This window comes from Sciurus carolinensis, chromosome 9 (genome assembly GCF_902686445.1).
Source record: "Sciurus carolinensis chromosome 9, mSciCar1.2, whole genome shotgun sequence".
NCBI lineage: Eukaryota > Metazoa > Chordata > Mammalia > Rodentia > Sciuridae > Sciurus > Sciurus carolinensis.
In genome coordinates, this window is record NC_062221.1 from 26,693,295 (window position 1) to 26,706,779 (window position 13,485).

General features: G+C 37.3%; 1 protein-coding gene across 1 annotated transcript in view; it reads right to left on the reverse strand.

The window, feature by feature from the left end:
* Window positions 1-13,485, reverse strand: part of Dock3 (dedicator of cytokinesis 3) — a 712,604-nt gene that overhangs the window by 52,080 nt on the left and 647,039 nt on the right. The window contains 5 exon segments of the mRNA XM_047563117.1: window positions 657-805; window positions 3,236-3,294; window positions 3,564-3,664; window positions 4,055-4,130; window positions 5,914-6,008. Of these exon segments, the coding sequence (XP_047419073.1) occupies window positions 657-805; window positions 3,236-3,294; window positions 3,564-3,664; window positions 4,055-4,130; window positions 5,914-6,008 (480 nt within the window).

Sequence of the window (13,485 nt, forward strand, 5' to 3'; positions counted from 1 at the left end):
GTCCCAAACCACTGTAGAACACAGTAGATACTTTATGAGGCTAGAAAGTTATTTCTTTCATTAGCTAAAATGGGCTTCCCTATCATTGGCCTTTCCCCTATCATTTCCCTGTCATTGGTCCTAGAATTATTCTTTTTGAGCTACAGATAAAAAAGCAGAAGTCATCTCCTCCACCTTAGGGGTAGCAAAAGAATTGTATGGAAGGAGACACTGAAGTCAGTGAGTCAGAAGCATCTCCTGGACCTATATTCTATGAAATTCTGGATTATCCTGCACCATGAGAAGCCAACTGATCTGGGGTCTAACCTTAGAAATGTTTGGGCTGTACAGTGGGGATCCTCCAAAGAAGAAGGACAGCATACTCCCAGGCCCTCACCTGAGTGAAACTGGGAAGGCACAGTCCTTGCAAGTCATTCTTTCCTGCATCAGAAAGTTCCTTTTATATGATATTCACCTATTTCCTCTGATTCACTTTTGGCTTCTAACTTGATGAAAAGTCTACAAGTCAATTTTGGCAAATAATCAAAAATCCTTGAAGAGGATTCAAGATGGCTATATACCATTCCCATTGGAGCCACTTTGTGGCCATCTTGCCCATCTGCCTGAGAAGACAAGGGCCCATTCCAAAGAACGAACAATTCCAGGTGTCATCTTACCTGTTTGAAGTTGCCATTTTTCCTTTGCTCCCAATCCATCATGTCATGAAAGATGGGAATCATTATATTCCGCACTTCTGGCTGTGGGACCAGTGTCACACCCAGAAAAGGACCAATCATTCCCGGAATAAAGTGGATCTTATGTTCACCTGAACAATAAAACCCAACAGATATTAGTTCATGACTGCTTTGTTGCTTCCATGGAAGATTCCCCAAGTGGACCACAACACATGCTATGATTTTTTATTGGATGCTGCTGAGAGTAAGGTAAGTTCTTTCTTATGGATTTCTGTGAAACTCCCTCTCAGTTTTTTAGAGTTCATAGATAAAGTTGGCCCAGACCATTTAAAGCAAATGTTCAACAGGCTCAAAACTGCTATTCCAATTTCCTGGTAAGTTCCTCAAACTACCTGAAAATCTCTGAGGTCAAGAAACAGAGTTTGCTATTCTAGAAAGAATGGGATTTTTGAGTAAACTGAGGTAGTTTCAGATGGTCTATTCACAGAATTTTTTTCTAAGTAAGGAAAACTCACATATTTTTACTTAAATAAAATGTATTTTCCCTAGGGTTTCTACCGCTATCCTAGATGAGGATAAATAGATGAGGATATCCAGGCCTTGATCCAGTTACCAGGGGTCAGAAGTCCATGAACCTTTTTAATGCTTGTGCTCATGTGTGCCAAAGAAGCACCTCTTCTGAGCTGGAAGGAGCCTCTCCCACATCCCTATCCTGACAGGATGGCCTGGAGACTCTTCGTTCATTTCAATTCCTTTCAATTCCTTTGTATTAACATTGTTTTTCTTTTCTTCCTTTTCCTTTTCCCTTTCCTTCCTTCTTTCCTTCTTTCTCTTTGTACTTTTTATTGGTGCATTATAGTTGTACATAATGATGGGATTTGTTATCATTACATATTCATACATGTACACAATAAAAATATAGTTTTATCACAATATCACTCCCCAATCACATTGTATTTCTTTATTTTTAATTTTTTGTAGCTGTAGATAGACAGAATGCCTTTATTTGTTTATTTTTAGATGGTGCTAAGGATTGAACCCAGTACCTCACAGTTGCTGGGCAAGTGGTCTGGCCACTGAGCTACAGCCCCAGTCCCCACATTGTATTTCTGATGGTAGTGCTATACCTACTTAGATCAGCTCATCCCTCAACTTCCTGTATGAGGCCTTCCCATGGGAAGTGAGGGATGAATTTCCCTCTGACTGGTCTGCCATCTGGGGTGTGTTTCCAGAAGTCAGAACCAGCCCTGAGGACCATAGAATAGGACTTTTTTTTTGTTCCTTGCAGTGGTAAAACAGAGAACCATCTTCAGAGTTCTTTTAGTCTTTCAGAGACTAAGGAAGAAACAAACTGTGGACTTGTGTAATAACTACTGTGTCAAGTAAAACCTGTTCTCAAGGGACCACAGAATGTCATTTTCACCAAAAACAATGAGGTAAGAATGGCTTCATCAGGTATATCCAGTATCTTTTAAAATTTCTTCCATTTTGAAAGCCTATCTAAGAAGTAAATATTAGCCCTAAGGCTGATTCTGCATGTTCATTTGATATAGGTGCCAGTCTCTTGTGTTCCTGGAAATTTCAGAGTCAACTTCAGGGTTCAAATCTATATTCAAACTGTTGGATGCAGGGAAACAGTAATAAAGCTGGAAAGTCTGCTTTGGGAAATGCATCCCCATTCAGGGATGAAAGACACTCTTACTGGCAGAAATGCCTCAGACCTTGCTTGCTGCCTCTAAGTTAGGTATGGGAATGGTTAACAGATGACTGTAAAGCTTCAGAGTCATGAACTTAGTTGAAAGCAGACCTCACTTGAAGTAGTAACAGTAGCTTCTCTAGCATCCTGACAGGCCACTCAGATCCCTATAACATAGGCTGGCCCAGTTAGTCATCAGAGAAACTGAAAGATTGTCATGTATACCTAAAAAGAACAAATAAAAAATGCTGTATATAAAAGAAGATTGTACCAGAAATATTGATCTGACAAGTTTATATTCAAACAGTGGCTATTAGAGAAGCTGTGGCTAGAAGAGTAAACAAAAATTAAACTAATCTAGTTGCAGTAACTCCCTTCTCACATGTTCCTTCATGCAGTTGATGTCAGGTACGTGATATGGATGCATGAATACCAGAGACCCAAGAAGTGTTTTCATCATTATTAAAATTAATGCCCTTGCTCATGTGTTAGGTATTCCCAAGATTTATGCTTTTGAGCCCACAATATCCAGACTGGGACATGAAAAGCACACAGCATCTTACAAGTGTCAATTCTCAAACTGGAAAAATTCCCAGAGCAAATCTCTTATCTTATTTCTTTGACTTTGGTGCTCTAAAAAGGGACTGTGCATATGTAGTACGGGGTCTTATTTCTCAGTCAAACTCTCTCTGCCAAAAACTTCATGCACATGTGCTACATCATCCGAGGTGTTACATTAAAGTTATATAAGAATCTCTTGGGCCTGAATTAACACCCAGAAAATCTGGGGGAAGCTATTAGTCCTGGTACTTTTTAATTTGGCTTTGCAATAGGCAGAAGGGAAGAATAGGGAGAAAAGACCTACCCAAATTCTGCCACATGCTGAACAGTTCATAAGCCATCATCACACGCATGTCCCCATACCTGGGAATAGTAACACAAAAGGCAATTGTTAGTGGAAAAAGATTCAGATCTCAAAATAGGGTTGCAAACCTTATGAGGCTAGTACTTTTGTACTGTTGTTTTGAAAGTTTCTCAAAATGTTAAGCCATTTGGTTCGTGACTGAACCCTCACACTTGGTCTCTTGGGAAACCATCCAAGAGACCCGGTAGACTTCCAAAGGAGCCTGTCATAGTAACACAGTCCCATCTGGGAAAGTGGTAGGGAGATGAACAGGACACATCTGTCTTACTTATCTAGAATCTTCTTCCTCTTGGCTGAAGTAATGATTTCTAGTTGAAGGCTTGGCTGATTTATGAACAGAACTGCCAGACTAAAATAAGAATTCCACACCTAGAGACACAGAAAAAGAAGAATCATGTGACAATGTGAGTCCTTAACCTTGAAGAGAGTTATTAAATACATGAATATAGCACAGTATCCATTTTATAATCTTAAGATCCTGACTTGTTTTCCTTTTAAAATATCTTTTCAAACAGCACCCCCACCTTTTTTCTTTAGTGACTCCATTTGATGCCAATAGTGTTGACTCTGGATAGAAAACATAATCATAGATGCCTGGCTCCCAACACCTCCAAGAGGGGAGCATCCAGAACATATTCTAATCAGACTTGGAAACTGTTTGATACTCTGAATATATTAATAAATAAAAAAAACAGTAATCATGGTTTTTGGCTTTCTAGGGTTATTGTGAAGATAGTGATGGATTTCAGGAGTTCCTACCTTGAAGTCAAAGTCTGTCTCTATGAAATTCTTGTGCAATGCAGAGGACAGGTACTGGACAGTAGTGACTATAATACTGTATCAAGGAAACAAAGTATTGATAGAATTAAAAGATGAACAATGGCATCTGATAGCTTAGCACCAGTTGTCTATATAGCCCAATGGGCAAACAGTACAAATTGCTCTCACATACATGGAAACTAGGAAGGAGAAGATAGTACAAATTCCACAAAAATTAGTCTTGGTGAAATACCCCACAGTAGGTAAGACAGAATAGGTCATCAGTGGGCTCTTGATACTTCTTCTCTCTGGGCTTAATGGTTCTGAAAGATTTCTTACAGCTCAAAGAGTAACTTACAGTATTTGGGGGGAATTTTGGGTAACCAATACATATATCAATCACTACATAGTATTTAGGACATAATTTTAATATTTTACTTGACAATAGAGGTTTATCATTATTAAATCTTTGCTTTTGTCAAACACTAGTGTTTTCCTCTATGGGCCATTCTATTTTAGCTCTTGTTTTAGAACATTATTCTTATTCCTAGAATGGGCACATATAAGGAGCAATGGGAAGCTACCCAGCTGGAATTGAGAACATGGGTTGAAGTGAAAAAGGAGTTAAGTGGAGCAGGTAGCTGAGGGTTTAATTACAGAGGGCCTAGGCTACTTTCAAGGGAACTTATATCTAACAGTGGTCACTTGAGCTTTGGTGTAGAAAAGGGACAAGGCAAAAACACTGCATCAGAGAGACTAGTCAAAGGGGTTGACAAATTTTAAGGATAAAAGTTTTGGAAGAAGAGTCTGCTCCTGTAGGAAAGGTTGGAAAGTCTGAAGTGCCCTGAGCAAAGTTAACAGAGAGAAACAAGAGGAATTCGAATGGAAAATCCACTATTTGAGGAATTATCTGTGTAACTTTATAATAATCCATCTATTCTGTTCTGGACCAAACATTTTTTTTTTTTTTTTTTTTTTTTTTTTTTGCGGTACTGGGGATTGAACCCAGGGCCTTGTGCTTGTGAGGCAAGCACTCTATCAGCTGAGCTATCTCCCCAGTCCCCAACATTTGCAGTTTTTAGGGAAAAAAGAGAGCCCTATGAAAGGTGCAAAGTGAAAAGATCATGGTGGTAGCTTGCTATCATTACTAACATAAATAATTTTACTATATTCAGTAGAATGCCAACATAAAAGAAAGATCAGTGGAAGAGGCAGTGGGCTAGAGAGTGGAGACCAATTAGCCTGCTCCTGAGTAAAGACAAATCAAATGAGCTAGCCCCTTACCACACACATCACTCACCTGGCTTTCTACAAGGAAGCAAAGGCTAGAATATGAAATGGGCAGACAAGTTAGGGTCAGCCTTAGAATGAATTCTATGTCAGTAGTCAGAGCTTTGCAGCCAGGTTTCAGATGGGTAATTAGCACTGTCTACGGGAGGCAAGTACTGTCTGGCAGACTACACAACTCAAATCAAGAGGAGGGCTTGGGACACTGCCTAAACCTACAGCAAGCAGAGGCCATTGGCCTTTGGGTAGGGCTTTCTCAAGGGGGAACCCTTTTATGAGTATTATATATTTTACATCCTTAACACATCATTTTCTGTGCTCACTATATCAATATCTGCCAGGCGCTTAGACTCCAATTTTTGAATTAGCCTTTGATTCTTTCCTCTCTGTGTCCTTATAGTCAATGTCCAAGACCTGCTGATTATGCCTCCAAACATTTTTTCCATTCACCAATTCCTTTGTCTTTCCATGGTGGTTTTGGCCTTTTTTTCTCACGCTCTCCTTCTCACACACACTCTCCTTAGTCTGAGAAGCACTCTGTGGATGTTAGTGCAGGACCCTTCCTTACTCACTTGCTTGTTAGCAGTCTCATCACCATCCAGTCCCGAGGAAAGACACTCATTTTCATCAGATTCCGGAACACACAGAAAATCTTCAGTAGGAATTCCTGACCACAGAGGAAAAGCTGATGTGAGATACCACTACCACTACCATCACCACAGCACACATTTCCTCACTAGGCCCTTCTTGGCTTCCAGACCATGAGAGTGTATAGGGCCAGTGGGCTGGATTCTGGTTCCCTCTGTGAGCTGTCTCTCTCTTAAAAGGCAACTAAGAAAGAGTGAATTCTGAGTACTCTCATAGGACAGATGGGAGTGAACCCAAGCTGGATATAACTGAGAGAGCTCTTCACCTACTCTGTACCCAAAGCCCAATACCCAAAGCACAGGGAAGACTAGGGCCTAGCAGAATAGGTATCAGACTGAGTTCATGGACCTCATTCTTTGGGCCATAGCTCCAGAGCATTTGATTGTATGAACATCCTTTTTAGGATATGAAGGAGAAGAACTTTAGGAATGATACAGTAAAAACTTCTGAAAATTCTATGGTGTGTAGCTTAGTGGTAGAACATGAGCTTAACATGCCAAGAATCTGGGTTCAATTCCCAACACCCAAACAAATAAAAAAACTAAAAAAAAATTAATAAAAAAACAAAATCAAAACAAAACAAAAACCTTCTGAAAATCTGCTCTCCTGTGAAAGCAACAAAAATGGTTTAGACTGATTAACCAAACACTTGGAATAATACAGAGTATTCAGGAAAAATAGATAAATTTCAGAATAGTAGCCTTGAAAACAAGCAGCTATAGAACCATAGCAGTCATGAAAACCAGCAGCCTAGTAGCCACTGGACAGGACAGAATGGTTTTGGAACTTCCAAAAAAGCCCCATTCCCCAGAGAATTGTTATTATTTGATCTGACTGGAACCTTCCCATAATAACCCTGTTCATAAGGCTTGTATTTTTAAAATGACTCAGTTTACTTGTGAGAAAAGTTCTATCCCAAGGGTACTTATTGAAGAAAAAAATCAGTCATGTAATTTAACATCCCAGTCACATGAAGCAGCCATCTCAGATAGGGTAAACAAGAGAATGGCCAAAAAAAAACTTAAAAGGATGAGACATCCATAGGGGAATTTGAAAAACTTTGAAAAGTTCTAACATATTCTTGGTAGCCTAGAAGGAAATACAAGACTATGCATATTCCCAGGAAACATCCAAGAAGCCCAATTTCTCCCCTCTGGTTGACCATGAGGATCTGTACAAGCAAGAATTGAAGGCTAAGGCAGAGTTGAAAGGTGAGCCTCAATGTATACAGGGCTCCTTAGCAAAATGCAAAATGTGGAGACTTAATGATTTAAAGCATTTAAGAACATCTCTATTGAATTATTAGCTGATCACTAAAGCAACAAACATCATTATCAATAAAAAAACAATAAAAAGCAACAACAAACCCTAGGGATGTGAGGATCTGATTTTCAAATGTTATGGTTAGGATCCGGAATGTTCCCCAAAGGCTCAAGTGTTGAAGGTTTGGTCCTCAAGGCAGCAGTGCCCAGATGTGGTGCTCTTGGGAAGTGACTGGATCATAAGGGCTCTGACCTCATCAGTAGATTAATCCACTGATAGATCAATAATTTGATGTCATTATTGGGAGGTTATGAAAACTGTAGAAGGTGGGGCCTGGTTGGAAGAGATAGGTAACTGGGGGTGTGTCCCAGAGAAGTATATATTGTCCTCAGCCCATTCCTCCCTTCCTCTCTCTGTCTCACTTGCTCTCTTTGTCACTGCTATGATGTGAGCAACTTTTCTCTGCCACACTCTTCTGTCATGATGCTTTTGCCTTAGAATCAGCTGACCATGGACAAAAACTTTTGAAACTGTGAGACAAAATAAATCTTTCCTCCAAAGTTGTTTTTTTCAGGTACAGAAAGCTAACTAATACACTGTAGTTGCCACATTATATAAAATGTCTACTTTTCAACCAAAAAATTATAAGGCATAAGAAGAAATAGAAAAGTATGGCTCATACATAGGAAAAAGAACTCAATAGAAAAAAGCATAAGTGTAATGTTGTACCAAATAAGAATATCAACAAAATGGATATAAATTATTTAAAAAGTACCAAATAGAAATTATGGAGTTGAAAAGTATAATAACTGAAATGAAAATTCACTGGAGGGGCTCAGCAGCAGATTTAGGGTCTAAGAAGAATCAGCAGACATGAAGATGGTTAATTGAGGTTATCTAATAGGAGAGACAGGAAGAAAAAGAATGAAAAAAATTGAACAGAGCCTCAGAGACCTTATCATTAAGGGTATAAATATATACTTAATTAGTGTATCAGAAAGAAAGGAGAAAGGAGAAAACATTATTTGAATAAATAATGGTTCAAAACTCCTCAAATCTGATGAAGAAATCTTTAATGTACACATCCAGGAAGTTCAATGAATTCCAAATGGGACAGAATTGAAATCTACCTATAGAAACATGTCAAAACTGTCAAAAGTCAAAAACAGAGAATCTTGAAAGCAAAAAGAGAAACCAATAGTTGGTTCTTTGAAAAGAACAGAACTGACAGTCATTTACTTGGACCAATCAAGGGATAGAAGGTGGAGATGGTGGTATCAGGGCTGAAGAGAGTGGGCTACAGAGACAAATATGAGCTCTTCAAATTTCTCTAAAATTAGGGACAAAAGAAGGGACATCATTACCAATGTTAGAGAACTAGAAAAAATTACAAGGTTCTGCTATGAACAAATGCACACCAACAAATTATATAGCCTAGATGAAATGGTCAAATTCTTAGAAAGATACAAACTGCCAAAATTCATTCAGGAAGAAATAGAAAGTCTAAACAGATCTATCACAACTGAAGATATCAAATTAAAAAGGTTTTCACAATAGAGCTCTATTTTTCTATTCTTTATTTCATTTATTTTTGCTCTAATCTTTATTACTTTCTTTCTTCTGTTTGCCTTAAGATTATTTTTCTTTTCTTTGCCTAGTTTCTTAAAATGGAAGGTAGGTCATTGAGATCTTCTTTTTTTACCAGATGACTTCACTGGTGGATTCTATCATATACTTAAAATAATTAATGTCAATATTTGTATTTATTATTATATGTGCCACTTCAGTGTGAAGTGATATTCTATTCTGGTTTTGACTTCCCTAATGACTAATGATGTTGAATATATTTTTCTTGTGCTTAACCAGCTATGGGTACATCTTTGGGGAAATATTAGTTCAAATTGTTTGCCAGTTCTTTTTCTTTGTTCTAATTAGTTATACATGACAGTAGAATGCATTTTGACACATCATACATAAATGGAGTATAACTTCTCATTCTTCTGGTTATATATGATGTAGAGTAGCACAGGTCATGTAATCATATATGCACATAGGGTAAATAATGTTCAATTTATTCTACAATTCATTCCTACCCACATGCCCCTTCCTTTCACTCCCCTCTGTCTAATCCAAAGTACCTCTATTCTTCCCTAGCCACCCCCACTTATTGTGAATTAGCATCCACATTATCAGAGAAAATATTTGGCCTTTAGTCTTCAGGATTGGCTTATTTTGTTTAGCATGATATTCTCCAGTTCCATCCACTTACCTGCAAATGCCACAATTTCATTCTTCTTTAAGGTTGAGTAAAATTACACTGTGTATATTTACCACAATTTCTTTATCCATTCATCTGTTGAAGGGTACCTAGGTTGGTTCCATAGTTTAGCTATTGTGAATTGTGCTGCTATAAACATTGATGTGGCTGCATCACTGTAGTATGTTGATTTGAAGTCCTTTGGGTATATACTAAGGAGTAGGATAACTGGGTTATATAGTAATTCCATTCACGTTTCTGAGGAATCTCCACTCTGCTTTCCAGAGTGGTTGCAACCAATTGCAGTCCCACCAGCAATGTATGAATATACATTTTTCCCACGTCCTTGCCAACATTTATTGTTGCTTGTATTCTTGATAATTGCCATTCTGACTGGAGTGAGATGGAATCTCAGTGCAGTTTTGATTTGCATTTCCCTACTTGCTAGTGACGTTGAACATTTTTTTCATGTATTTGTTGATCAATTGTATTTCTTCTTCTGTGAAATATCTGTTCAGTTCCTTTGATTATTGCTTGGTTTATTTGTTTGTGTTTTTTTTTTTTTTGAGTTAAACATTTTGAGTTCTTTATAAATCCTGGAGATTGATGCTCTATCTGAGGTGGATGTAGTAAAGATATTCTCCTATTCTGTAGGCCCTCTGTTCCCATTCTTGATTGTTTCCTATGCTGTGAAGAAGCTTTTTAGTTTGATTCCATGCCATTTATTGATTCCTGATTTTACTTCTTCCACTTTAGGAGTCTTGTTAAGGAAGTCAGTTCCTAAACCAGTATGGTGGAGATTTGGGTCTACTTTTTCCTCTAGTAGGCACAGGGTCTCTGTTATAGTGCCTAGATCCTTGCTCCACTTTGAGTTGATTTTTGTGCAGGGTGAGAGATAGGGGTTTAATTTCATTTTGCTATATATGAATTTCCAGTTTTACTAATACCATTTGTTGAAGAGGCCATCTTTTCTTGAATGTAAGTTTTAATTGGGCTTTCTTTCAAATCTTAGACTTGCAAGAGTTTCTAAAAATATATTCTAGATACAAGTTCTATTAGACCTATGATTTGCAAGTATTTTCTCCCATTCTGTTTGTTGCCTTTTTTTTTCTTGGTGTCCTCTGATGCACAAAAGTTTTTAATTTTGATGAAGTCTAACATCTATTTTTTTGTTACTTATGAATTTGGTGTGATATATAAGAAATTACTGCCTAACCTAAGGACATAAAGAAATACTAATGTTTTCTTCAAAGAATTTTACAGTTTTAGCTCTTTATTTAGGTTCTATGATTCATTTTGAGTTAATTTTGTATATGGTGTAAGCTAGAGTACAATTTCATTCTCTTGCATGCAGCTATCATTGTTTCAGCAGTATTTGTTGAAGGAGACTTCTTTTCTCATTGAATTGTCATGGTACCATGATTGAAAATCAACTTAGTATAGTTAAGGGTTTAAATGGGACTCTGAATTTGGTTTCATTGACTTATATGTTTATCCTTATGCCACTACCAATCTTGACTAGTGTTACTTTGTGTGAATTCTGAAACAGGGAAATGTGAAATCTTTACTTTTGTTCTTTTTTTTTCTTCAAGATTGTTTTGGCTACTCTGTCCCCCTTACATTCCCTATGGACTGGAGGATCAGACTGTCAATCTCTGCAAAAATGCAATTGGAATTATGATAGGTCTTGCATCAAACCTGTACCTCAATTTAGGAAATACTGTCATTTTAACAATACTAAGTTTTCTAATGTATAAAGAGATGGATTGTTTTTCCACTTATTTAGGTCTTTTCGAACTTCTTTTTTGATTATTTTATTAATTCTGATGATACTGTAAGTGGAGCTCTTTTGTATTTCATTTTCAGATCATTCATTACTAATGTTTAGAAATATAATAGATGTTTTTGTATTTTGACCTTATATCCTGCAAACTTGCTGATTTGTTCATACTTTTTTTGGAGGTGGGTACTAGGGATTGAACTCAGAGGCACCTGACCACTAGTCAATCCCATGCACTATTTTTGTACTTTTATTTAGAGACAGGATCTCACTGAGTTGCTAGTGTCTTGCTTTTGCTGAGGCTGGCTCTGAACTCATGATCCTTCTGCCTCAGCCTCCCAAGCCACTGGGATTATAGGCATGCACCATGTGCCTGACCTGTTCATTACTTTTGATAGCTTTTGGTGTGTGTGGATGCCTTAGGATTTTTGTTATATTACAATCATGTTATCTGAATTGGGTATGGTGGCACATGCCTAGTACCAGTTACTTGAGAAGCTAAGGTAAGAGGGTCACAAGTTGAATACTAGCTTTGGAAATTTAGCAAGACCCTGTCTCAAAATAAAATCTAAAAAGGGGCTAGGGATGTAGCTAGGTGGTAGAGTTCCCCTGGCTTCAATCCCCAGTACCTGTCCCCCTTCAATTATGTTATTTCTGGATAGTTAGCTGTACTTCTTTCTTTCTAATATGGATAATTTTTATTTCTTTCTTTCAAGCCTAGTTGCCTTAGCTAGATTCTTCAGTATAATGAATAGCAACACCTAGAACAGACATCTTTTCTCTTGTTCCTGATCTTAGGGAGGAAAGCAATATTTTATTGTGTAAGATATAGTTGTGGGTTTTCACAGGTACTCTTATCAGATTGAAGAAGTTCCCTTTTATTTTCTAGTTTTTAAAGTGATTTTTATCACAAAAATTCATGGATTTTTATTTTTAAAAATGCCTTTCATTATAGGGAAGATTGGTGGAGTAGGAAAAAAGAGATTGAGAAGGAGGGAGAAGAGATGGGAAAGAGGAGGAAATGTGGAATTAATTTAACAAAATCATGCTATATACATATATAAATATACCACAGGGGATTCCATGTTTATATATGTATAAAAAGCATCAATCAAAAAATAAATAAATAACTAAAAGGAAGATCAGAGAGTAGAGAAAAGAGAAGAGGGGGAGAGAGGAGGGCAGGGAAAGGGAGAGAACAGGGACTGACTGAAATGGAATAAATCAAATTCCATGCATGCATGACTGTCAAAATGAACCTAACTACTATGTGTACTATAATGCTCTAGTAAAAAAATGTTTTCATTGGGATAATCATATGATTTCTGTCCTTCATACACTGTGGTTAAGGGTGTATTACCCCTATTGCTTTCCATATAGTAAGCCAACTTTGCATTTCTGGGATTGATTCAACTTGATCATGGTGTATTCTTCTTTTATTATGCTGTTGGATTCAGTTTGCTAGTATTTTGTTGAATAGGTTTTCATTTATATTTATAAGGGATATTGATCTATAGTTTTCATTTCTTGTGATATTTGTCTGGTTTTTTGGTCTGAGGGTAATAAAGACCTCATAAAATGAGCTAGAAAATGTTCTCCCCTCTTCTATTTTCTGGAAGAGTCTGTGAAAGATTAGCATTAATTCTTTAAAAATTTGGTAGAATTAACCAAATAAGGGATTTGGTTCTGGGATTTTCTTTGTGAGACGTTTTAAATAGTTAACTTCATCTTGTTACTGTGATAAGTCTTCTAAGATGGATACAAACAAAGAGACAATAATCTGTAATGGTGAAATGAACAATATTCCCTCATCTCTGCATCTCCTCAAATCTTCTAAATGATAGACCCACAGAGATCAAGGAAACAGAAAAGAACACAATCATCAAATGAGATCAATATTAAAAACTTTTTTAAAAAAAAACAGAAATTGTAGTTACTGCCTGATAGGTTGGGGAAGCCAATAGCCAGGAGCCTTTGAGGATGAGAGCAACAGGAAGCAAGAGTCTTAGAAAGGCATATGAACTGGAGGCACCACCAGACACCTCTATGGGACTGACGTATTAGGGTTAAAAACAGAAAGATCTCTCCTGCTATCTCACATTACTAGGTAATCAGCTTTTCTCTGCTCTGGCAGAATATTTAGGATTATTCTCTGGAGTTAGAAGATCACTAAGGATATGTCTTCAAGAGTGCATT